Source organism: Equus asinus, chromosome 27, assembly GCF_041296235.1.
Source record: "Equus asinus isolate D_3611 breed Donkey chromosome 27, EquAss-T2T_v2, whole genome shotgun sequence".
Lineage (NCBI taxonomy): Eukaryota > Metazoa > Chordata > Mammalia > Perissodactyla > Equidae > Equus > Equus asinus.
The window spans coordinates 6,649,759-6,660,551 of NC_091816.1; the positions used below are offsets into that span (position 1 = coordinate 6,649,759).

Consider the following 10,793-nt stretch of genomic DNA (forward strand, 5'->3'; position numbering starts at 1 on the left):
CAGACCTGTAGATTACTTTGGGTAGTGTTGCAATCTTAACAACATTAAATCTTCCAATCCATGAAAAAAATTAAAAAAAAAAATAAAGAGTAGAGTCAGGTGGGGCCCAAAAGGAAGCACTGGAGGAGAGAGAATACTGGGAGCTACCTTGAACGTGGAGAAGGCACGCATGGGCAGACTGTAGGCAGACGCCTCGGGAGCGTGCTGAGCATTGCTGGCGAAGAAAGCCAGGGTGAGCATTGGAGGGTCCGGAGAATGGGCTAAGAAGTCCGGACTTCATTTTGTGGGCTCTTGATGTATTGTTACCTTATTTAAGCCTTATAACCACCCGGAGAGGATTACAAAAAGAAAGAGAAAACATATTCCTATTTTACAGAAAAGGAAGTTCAGACTGAGGAAGTGAGAGGCTCACAATCCTAAAGTAAGTGGTGGAACGAGGATTGGAAGTCTGAACACAAAACCTGTGCTTTCTCCACTCCAGCTCACAGCAGCCCAACACTGCCAGTCCAGTAAATCAAAAAGTAAGTAGTGTTGCCCAGGACTCACCTCCTCTGAGCCAGGGCCCAGAAAAGCTCAAGGTCCCCCTTCTCAACTCTCAGTCTCAGCATCCTAGGAACCTGCAGAGGCATCTTCTCATGCCCACCTTTCATACTCTGCCATCTGTTTCTCTTTCCAGCCTTCATTTCCCACCACACCCTACAAACATTCCTCCAGTCCTTTCTCCGTGACGTTGGCCATTTGCTCTACCTGGAACACCCGCACCCTGTCCTCTCTCTGTCTCAATCCTGGCTCACTCCTGATGTACTTTCCCCACTCAGCTCAAACGTCGCTTCCTCCCAGAAGTCTTCCCTAACACTCCTCTCTCCCCCCCGGGGAATTAAGTCTTCGATCCTCTGTACTTCCAAAACTCCTCAGCTGCTCTACGATTCCCCATACTGGGTCTTACAGTTCATTTTTCCTCATAAGTCTAGAGCTACACAGTGGTCACTTGATAAAGGATTGTTGAATGAATGAGCGGAGTCCTCTTTTCTGCTCTAAAGCCCTGCTCCTTGCCCTGACCCTGGGGACTTCCTCTCCAGCACTCTGCACTCCCTGCGCCGGATCCCTGGTTATCTTCCTTCCTGGCCTGCTGCGTCCATTTGGTCTCCTCCCTTAGGGGCTCTGCCCTCATCAAAAAGCAAAGCCAGATACAGATGACCTCCAGAACCAGAGGAAATTCCCAGATGCTCTCCCCACCTTACTGCTCAGAGGGACAGTGAGAGTTAACTAGTCATTCAGCCTGGAAAGGATGAAGAGAAGAAGAGAGCCTTGGCCCCGGGGGAGGTCACCAGCACCCCCTCCCTGATGGCTGATGGCAGCCTCTGACATCAGCAACAGTTGTATGCCCCGGTCCTCCCCGCACCACCTCCTCCCCTCTCACAATGGCCATAACCTTCCATAGGATGGCAACAGCGGGACCTTGAACACTATCTGCATGTCCTATCTCATAATAACCCCCTCCCCACCACCTCCCCTGAGGCACACATGTGCATGATGGCGCACGTGGACCAAGCAGGGAGGGTAGCTGGCATCCAGGCTTCTCAGCACGCCCTCTGCACCTTCTCTGTCCGTGTCAATGAAAGGCAAAGGGCTCCTGGCACAGGCTGGAGCCTCGCCCCTTGCCGTCTTCTGGGATTCTGCAAGGTTGTAAACAGAGCCTACAGGCAGGTTTCCTAAGTCAAAGGACGCACCTGCACCCCCAGCGGCTTCCCCAGTTGGTCACCCAATAGAGGAGCAAGAACCTGCTCTGTGCCCTGCCTGGAGCCAGGTGCTGGGAGGGGAAGTGGACTTGGCGCCCGCCTCGGGGAGGAACAGTTCCCCAGAAGAGACAACCACACTCACACAAACCGATAACACAAATCAGGACTAAGATGGTGCCTTCTAGTGGTACAGACATAAGGCTGTAAGTCAGAGGAACGAGTCATTCCAGAAGGTCAGGGTGGTCAAGGAAGGCTTCAAGCAGAGGACAGGCCTTAGGGGGCTTCGAGGGATGGGCTGGGAGCCCCCAGGCAGCCACTGCTCAGGGAGGAGCCCAGGACAAGGGCCTCTCTGGGTTGCTGGACCCATCACGCTGCTTGGGAAGGGGTTGAAATGGGGGGTGTGGGACTCACCCTTCTCTGTATGGGCTCCAGGACCGCAGCCTGGCTCTGAGCCAGGTCCTGTGCCTTTCTTCCTTTCTGGAGTGAGGGAGACAGCAAGAGTCAGTGGGGACCTGCTACTGCTCCCCTCTTTGTAGGCCTTCCCCCTGCCTCCATGCAGTGGTGACAGGACACACAACTCTCTCACACAGGAGACAGGCCCTGGGTCAGGGGCAAATCCAGTGTGATTCTCTTGACCCCCAATATCCTTCCCACTTAATCTGGCTTAAAAGCAACCTCAAGGTCAACGTTAAAGGGAAAAGATTTCGTCAGAGACCAGCGTGCAGGCTGGGAGGGGATCCCCTCACGGGGTCTGGGTGACAGTTTGGGAACTGTAGAGGAGACGTGGCCACCTTGAATCCCTGGTTAAAGCACAGGGCCCCCAGAGTACAAAGTCTGGAGTTGATATTGGACCTGAAGTGAGTTCACTCACCCGTCACACAGCAAGCCAATCTTGACACCAAGTGTAGTGCAAGAAAGGAATTTTATTGCAAAGTGTTGAGCAAGGAGAATGGGCAGTTCATGCTGTAATCCTGAACTCCTGGAAGAGCCACAAGCAAGGGTTTTTATCTGGGGTTTTAGGGCGGGGAGGGGAAGCATGTGGCCCTGGGGCTGAAGTTCTCCGCACACGCGTGACTATCTATTCTGTCTTCCACGTACTGAGTTTTCAGTCTCTGACGTCTAAAGTTTACAATCAGTCATTTTAGCTTCTCAAAGTTCCTGCGAGATCCATAGGCAGGTAGGCGGCTGTCAGCAAGTTCCTCTCTTATCAGCGCTCCTCCTGCCGTTCTGCAAGGCAAGCTCAGAAACTGGTTGTTTCCCATGTTAACCTTGTGGGTACAAGGCACAGTTTCACCCTAATCCAGAGAAATGTTAACTCCTTTCTCCTCAGTTGCAGAGTGAGCACCCCAACACCTTGTCTTTTCAATCTTTCAGCTCATGCCGAGGCCTGTGGTGCAGCCTGCTCAGCTGAGGGTACTCAGGGAAAGTGTGCGGAAGGGTGCGGGGCATGGCCGGGCCCTGGTCCCCTCTCTTTGTGTCTCTGGCCAATTCTACCCTCTGCTCTGCGAGCTTTCAGGACTCAGCCCTGACGGATCATCCTTGCTCCAGCACAAACGCCTAAGAAGGGGACTACTCTGGAAACGGCGTTGGTAAAGGCTGCTTATATAAATGCATGAGTAAATAATTGAACAGAATAATTGAACACTAAGTTTCTGGGGACTGCAGGAGGAACCGTGTAAAGATGGACTGACAGTCAGAGGACGTGTGTTGTTGTCCCAGCCCTGCCGCTGACAAGCTGTTTGACCTTGAACCAGTCATCTCCACTCTCTGAACTTCAGGCTCCTCATCCAGGAGCTGGATGGCCTCTACCAGCTCTGACCCGCTAAGTTCTCTTAGCAGATACCCTGGGCACTCCCAGGGCAGTGTTTCTCAAAGCATAGAGTGCCGTTCCCAGAATACCTGCACGGCAATCACCTGGGAATTGTTTTAATGCAGGTTTCAGAGCCTCCATTCTAGGCCTGGTAAATCTGGAGTTTATAAGGATGAGGGCTAGCAATCTGCATTGGAAGCCGGACTCACATGTTGAGAACCACTGTCAGATGGTGTATACTTTCTTCTAAACTGCCTTGACCTCAGCTGCTGCTTTTTCTCTCCCCTCCATCGACTGGTGCCTGGCACTCAACCTCCCCCCTCCCCTGCCACGCTTCCCACAAATGGCCAAAGCTGCAGTGTGAGGCAATCCCGCAATCCCTTTATCCCTTTATCCCTGACCCATTCCTTTGTACGGTGAGTGATGGTTTTTTTATCTCTAGATGATGAAGCAACAGCCTTCAGCTGAGGCATTTAAGATGATGAACACACATTCCCAGCCACAGCTGCAGGACCCAGAAGCAGATCCTGACAGGCTCAGGAGGTCTGGAAGAAGCTCCCCTTAAGAGTAGGAGCAATAGCAGCAGCAGCAACAGCACTGCTACATTTGCGCCCGCGGCTGGAAACGATGCTCCTCGCGACGTTTAAGCTGTGCGCTGGGAGCTCCTACAGACATGTGCGCAATATGAAGGGTGAGTGCCCTCTGGAAGGGGCATTCGGCTGGCGACCAGGAGCTCTCAGGCAAGGTGGCTTAGTGGGGCAAGTGCTGCACTGGGGGCAGTCCACTCAGGTTCTGATCTCAGTTTTGCCTCTTATTGGGTGAGCCTGCGCAAATTCCTTCCCTTCGGGACTGCAATTTTCCCACCTGAAGAACCGGGCTGGATGCTAAGATGCCTGTGTCCCTTCTAGATTCTGTAATTTCTGGTCTCCCCTTCAGGGCTCCAATCTTTCTTGAACTCTTCCTGACTGCCTTCCTCTAGGATTGGTACCAATGGTAGCAGGAAAGTCCTAGCTGGTGGTAGAGGCAGGAGTAAGCCTTGACTCCAAAAAGAGTGTTGGCAAGCCTGAGACAGGGGCAGGGAACAGAGGGGGAGGAAAGAGAGGGAGCCAGGCAGCAAAGAGTGAGGTAGAGAGAGTGAGGCGGGCAGGCGGTCTTGTTATTACTGCACAGTCAGGAGGCAGAAACCAGTTACCAAGGCCACTTTGGTAGAGCTAATCAGGACCCAGGGTCATTTGAGTCAATCTGCTGCTGTCGCTGAAAGGTTCACAAGGACTTAACAAGTCCTTTCCAATGACACAGTGTTGAACTAGCTACTAGTGAGATGGAGCCATGCTTAAAACCCTGCACCCAGCAGTAGGGCTGTTCTCACTAGATCCACTCGCCTGGCTCAGACTCCAGTGGCACCCTGAGCAGGTACTCATGCAAAGGACCCTAGCTGCTAGCAGCTATGCAGACATGAGGGCACAGGTGTCTTTAATTCTCCTTCTGTAGCATGCCAGAGTCCCGCCCCAGCTGAGTCCAGGTTCCTGAGGGATGGACGGCGTCGGCGCAATGAGGGGAAAATAAAGAGGACGTGAGACTTGGGTTGGTGTTAGCAAGTCCAGCTTTACTGTGCACAAGTGGCGTTTATATATTTTTCAAGATTAGTACAGAAATAGCTCTACAAATATTCTCAGAGAGATAAGGAAGTAAAAAACGAGCACAAGAATATTTATTAGCATTCTATTCTATAGAGCATAAGGTTAATGGTAGTCTTCTCCACAATTAACTAGTGTTTGTTGCCTCTGAGCTAAAAGAGATAGGTACCTAGACATCTATTGTAATTCATGGTAAAGTTAAATCAAAGAGAGAAGGTCCAGGCCTCCGGACAGGACAGCAGTTTGTCTGGTTACATCCTGGGGGAGCCATCCCTGCCTCCCTCAATCATTTACGCCATTAGTGTAGATGGTTAATGGGAACAAAAGGCGACTCCAGGGTATCTTATCCCCAGGGCTATTTGCATTCTCAGCAGGCAGTTAAACATCTTTACATTCCCGCGCCCTTTAGGGGGTGAAAGCATTCCTTTGTCTTTTAGATTGTAGAACTAACAGTCCCTTAAGCACACTGCCGGAGAAAATATCATTTTGTTAGTAAAGTAAAGGGCTGAAAAGCTAAGCTAAACTATATATCTTCAAGAATGAAAAACAGAAATAAGTATAGACATAACCTTGATAGAAAGCATGCATATAATTCAGAAAATATCAGGGGTGTCGGCCGGCCATTCTTCACCGAGGGGCATCCCTGTACCCCTTGGCCCTTCTACTCATCAATTATTTATTATTTATTGCTTTTAGGAGAAAACCTCTATAACATTTTAACAGAAAGCAGAAGGTCAAGAATAATATATAGATACTTCTTGAATATCCAATTAACCAGCAAACTTAGAAGGACGATGCATATATATATTTAGACAAAGAACTGGAGGGAGAAGGAAACATTAACCAGATGGAGGCCATAAACCTAATTCGACATCTTATCTGGGCAGGATTCCTTTCTGCTTGTCTCAAAGGGGACTGTGTGCTCCTCCATTAATTAACTGCATCAAACGAAATTAGCTCTCAGAAAAATATCTTGAAAGTTACCTGCAGGTGGTCACGTTCTCTTACTATATCTAATTCTCCCGGGAGGTAGTGCCTCCCAAGCAGCCACCCAAAGGAGTGAAAACTGGAGGTTAAGAAAGGAAAAGGAATGAAGGGCAGTTAGAAGCAGAACAGGTTTCAGAACTATGTGAGGGGCTGGCCGGTTATTCTTCACCAAGGGGCGACCCTGCACCCCTCGGCGTTAATCGGCTGGACCCTGTCAAACAGCCGATCAAATGATGTAGCCACGGCTCCTGGCAATAGCAGAATTTTTCTGGTTGCTTGAACAAAGCCTCTCTCCCTTTCAAGAAGGAAACTTCAGCAGGCTCTGGTGCAGCCCCTGCCTCCAGGTAGGACCAGGCCTGCCCGGCCAGAAGGAAGGCAGTAGATTCCTGGCCCTGGAGGCACCTGATGCAGTATAATGAGCACTGGACTGGGAGTTGACCTGACTCTAGTTCAGGTCCCTGCTTAGGAATCTGTGTTGCTGAGCCAGTTTCCTTATCTGTGACAAGATAAACAGGTGGGATGATCCATCTCTAAAGGGCTTTCCTCCTAAGCAACAGTTTTCTTCCCTCCCCGCAGGGCTGAGGCACCAAGCTGCCTTGGCCATTGGCCAGGAGCTGAACTGGCGGGCACCTGGGGGCCCGACCCAGAGTGGGTGGATCAACCAGGTTCGGCGTCAGAGCTCTCTGCTTGGTAAGTGCTGAGGCTTCTGGGATTCTGGCAGTGGCAGGAGGCTCTGGGGTGCAAACGTTGTGCATGTGGCTCAGGTTCCTTCTCCTACCCCACCCCACCAAGGCCTTTCTCACTCACTTTGAGAGGATAGGAATGGAGTTCCTCAAGGCCAGATCCCCTCCCGTTGCCTGCAGCTGACGTGTCTAACTTGACCTGCCAACTGGACCCTATGGCTCTTCAGAGGAAAGAGCAGATCCAGAGATCAAAAGGATGTAAGCTTGTGGGAGGCTTAGGGGACCAGAAGGCAGCTGGTTCTCTCCTTGGGTGTGTATCTAGGCTCTCAGCTAGAAGACACTCTCTACAGCGACCAGGAGCTGGCCTATATCCAGCAGGGAGAGGAGGCAATGCAGAAGGCCCTGGGCATCCTCAGCAACCAGGAGGGCTGGAAGGAGGAGAACCAGCAGGTAAGGGTGGGTATGGAGGGACTGCACTTCCTCACTGTTCCACCGCCATCCTCAAGGTCAGCGAGGGTCTCTGCTCTGCCTGCTTCATGCAGTAGTCACAGGGCAGCAAGGTTGTTTTAACTCGAGAATTTTCCTTTCCCAAGTATATATCCTCAGATACTCCCTTCCCCTATCAAAGACATCCTAGAGACTCCTGTTTGAGAAACACTGTTCCTATATCCTGGAACCTTCAAAGGCATTGTCCACGCATTCAGCAGAGACCATGCAATGGGGGTTCCGCGTTCATTAGAGGCCTCATCACCCTGGGTCAGAAGTTCCAGTGCCAAGGCGCAGTGTCTGTGCTGTTCAGCCCGCCTGACAGCTGAGCCTGCTGGGATGATCTGGGCTCACCGGCAACAGGGCTAGACTAGAATACGGATGGCCCGAGGCCATATTCTTCTCTACTCCTGAGCACTGCACCTTCACTGGGAACTAGTAACAAACAAGGCAAATGTTAAAGGCCAGTGGCTCTATTGAGACTTTGGTGGCTTTATCTTCAGCCAAAGCTTGCATGCTGCCCATTGCCCAAAGTTCAGGTAAAACTTCTCCAAGTTCTCTAACAGACTATTAGTTTGGGAGTCAAGAAATCTGGGATCTAGCTCTAGGAATGCTCTTAGCTCAGAGCAAATCACTGACTTTCTCTGGCCTTACATCCTTGTGGTATAAAATGAGGTAGTGGACTAAGAAAATCTTTAAGATCCCATTCAACATTCTAAGTATGTCATTAACTGGTTGTAGACCAGACTTTTCCCATTCCCAGGTTTGTGTCTCTCAGGATGTTTGAGCTTCTGAAGTCGAGTAAGGGCCTTTTCAGTTGGACCTACTCGCACCCAAAATGTACCACCAAGAAAAAAGGGTCCAAGGGGGCCGCAGGTTACCTCTCAAGTCTTCAGCAGATGGATGAGGCTTGTGGAGGAAAGATTACCTACTCCATCTTAATCAGAAGTAGTTCCAGGCTTCCTCATGCTTAGCTAAGACTTCTTTTTGCTGGTCCTCTTCCTGCCTTGCCTGGCATTGTCTACATGCCCTAGGCTAGGAATATTTTTGTCTAACCTTTATCCTGGAGCTCGTTTCTCTGACAGGCAAACGGGGACAAAGTGCTGAGTAAAGTGGTCCCAGACGTGGGCAAGGTATTCCGGCTGGAGGTGGAGGTGGACCAGCCCATGGAGAGGCTTTATGAAGAGCTTGTGGAACGCATGGAGGCCATGGGAGAGTGGAACCCAAATGTCAAGGAGATCAAGGTGAGGAGAGTCCAGGTGTGGGTGGCAGGGACCCATGGGAGCCCAGCATGAAAGGCGGGCCAAAGACTGGGCTGCAAGCTGTGGGTGGAGCCTTAGCCTGAGCACTGGCTGAGCAGTGATTCTGCTTCCCTGTGGCCTTAGGTCCTGCAGAAGATTGGAAAAGATACCGTCATCACCCATGAGTTGGCTGCAGAATCAGCAGGAAACCTTGTGGGGCCCCGAGACTTTGTGAGTGTGCGTTGTGCCAAGCGCCGAGGCTCCACCTGTGTGTTGGCTGGCATGGCCACACAGTTTGAGGAGATGCCCGAGCAGAAAGGTGTCATCAGGTAATCCTGACAGCAGGCTCAAAAGCTCCCTTTCCTAACACAGGCCTCTGGGCATGCACCTGCCAGTTGTGTGATGAATCCCTGGCTCCAAGAAACCAGTCCTTGGTTCCTTTTACAAAGGAAGATTCTCATTTTCCAGAGTGGGAGGAAGGCAAGATTGGCCCTACTTATATACCCAGTTTGTCCCTCCCCTCCCAGAAAGGTTAAGAACCTTAATCATTTCCTAAAATAAGAGGTAGGGCTGAGCTTTAACAGGTACGACTGTACTATTGATGAAAATATAATCCATACCACTCAGAACATAGCTGCTACCTGAGTTTCCCAGGGGCCCCAGCCACCACCCTGGACCTTTTCCCCCAATCTCCCAGTCATCCAGCAACTAAAAGGCACCACAGGAGGCCTCCATGTTCCAGGTCCGGCTCCAACCAGCCATTTGTTCTAATGAGCTGGTAACCATGCCAACTGTTAAATATCACCCTTGGCAAAGGATACTTCTCTGATGAGATTTGGAGGACAAGATACTTGAGAAATGTGGCAGGTATAACTTGTCAGCATAAAAGAGGACTCTGAATTGTCCTCCTGACTACTTCTCTTCATTTACCAGAGCTGAGCATGGTCCCACTTGTATGGTGCTCCATCCCCTGGCTGGAAGTCCCTCAAAGACCAAACTCACTTGGCTGCTCAGCATTGACCTCAAGGTGAGGGGCACAGGAGATTGCTCAGTGGGTGGGTAGTGGTGAGAAAAATAGACTCTTACCCCTCCCACATTGTCTGACACGGATCAGGAAAACTCCTCTTCCATTTTGAGAGAATCAGACTGTTGGAGAGGGAGAGACTTGACTAATGGCCTAATTGCTATCCCATCATCTCAAAAGCCTGCAAATGGCTCCATCTTACCTCTCATATCAAATTTCAACTCTGTAGTTATAGTTATCATTTTAGAAAGAAGGAAACTTAGGCCCAAAAAAGATATGGTAACTAGCTCTGGGTCACCCGACTGGGAAGAGGGTTGAAATTTGTCTTGACAGCAGGGCAGTAATGCAGCCCTTAACCCTGGTCGACTGCACGGTTGCACCTATAAACAGAGATGGAAGACCAAGCCCTAGGCAGCCCACACTGTGATAGGGTACAGAGGTGTCTAGACTGGAACGTCAACCTCAAGGGGGCCAAATTCTTCTATCCTCTCCTCTAGGGATGGCTGCCAAAGACTATCATCAACCAGGTCCTTTCACAGACCCAGGTGGATTTTGCCAACCATCTGCGCAAGCGCCTGGAGTCCAGCCCTGCTCCTGAAGCCAGGTGTTAAAGACCAACTTGCTGCTCCCAACTGTTCCTAGCTGCATTGGCTTGCATGCTCATCAGGAAAATCCCTGCCAGAAGCCTCAACGTCTGTTTAAGATCTTTATCTGAGGATAGTGTGGGGTGGAAGTATGTTTAGAGTATGGTAATAGGACTCAGACTGGTAAAATTTTACTACCAAGAAAATGGGGACAAGGCTCTTAGAAGAAACTTCTAGCTTCTTCACTGATTAGCTACGAAATGAAGGTTAAGGGTCCCAAAATATTTGTAAAACTTTTTCCTGGGTCTAATGTCTACCTGAAAACATCTTAAAAATGCTACTGGCTGATACGGGGTGCAGAGGTGCTAAATACAAGGACTGGGACCTCATGCTTTACGGGCTCAAGAGCTCCATTCTCTGCAGGCAGTGTGTATGGACATTCAGGGTCTTACAAAGGGGCTCCGGCAACCCTCCCCTCCTACACCAAGTAGGTAGAGAGCTGCTCCACTGGACAAGCAACTCCCCACAGCAGGTGCCTGCTAAAAGCCTAGTCCAAGTTTTCTTGATGAAAAATACAAAACTAATTATTAGACTGCTTCCCC

The 10,793-nt window shown here is 50.4% G+C and overlaps 1 protein-coding gene across 2 annotated transcripts; it reads left to right on the forward strand.

Moving 5' to 3' along the window:
* Positions 1 to 118: 118 nt before the first annotated feature.
* STAR (steroidogenic acute regulatory protein) lies at positions 119 to 10,535 on the forward strand. 2 transcript variants are annotated; one of them, XM_070500081.1, is made up of 9 exons: positions 119 to 232; positions 377 to 521; positions 3,992 to 4,240; positions 6,750 to 6,863; positions 7,179 to 7,306; positions 8,428 to 8,586; positions 8,728 to 8,912; positions 9,517 to 9,610; positions 10,105 to 10,535. In XM_070500081.1, the coding sequence occupies exons 3-9, from the start codon at positions 4,177 to 4,179 to the stop codon at positions 10,216 to 10,218; spliced, it is 858 nt and encodes a 285-aa protein (XP_070356182.1). In that variant the 5' UTR covers positions 119 to 232; positions 377 to 521; positions 3,992 to 4,176; the 3' UTR covers positions 10,219 to 10,535. The 2 variants fall into 2 exon arrangements, with proteins under 2 accessions (XP_070356182.1, XP_014686594.1); XM_014831108.3 differs by lacking the exons at positions 119 to 232; positions 377 to 521 and having other exon boundaries at positions 3,887 to 4,240.
* The last annotated feature ends 258 nt before the right edge of the window (positions 10,536 to 10,793 follow it).

Bases quoted from the DNA above. Each gene is read 5' to 3' on its own strand.
- STAR (XM_070500081.1), top strand. From the start codon at position 4,177: ATGCTCCTCGCGACGTTTAAGCTGTGCGCTGGGAGCTCCTACAGACAT. The intron at 8,587-8,727 runs GTGAGGAGAGTC...CTGTGGCCTTAG, and splicing joins CAAATGTCAAGGAGATCAAG to GTCCTGCAGAAGATTGGAAA. The intron at 9,611-10,104 runs GTGAGGGGCACA...CCTCTCCTCTAG, and splicing joins TGCTCAGCATTGACCTCAAG to GGATGGCTGCCAAAGACTAT.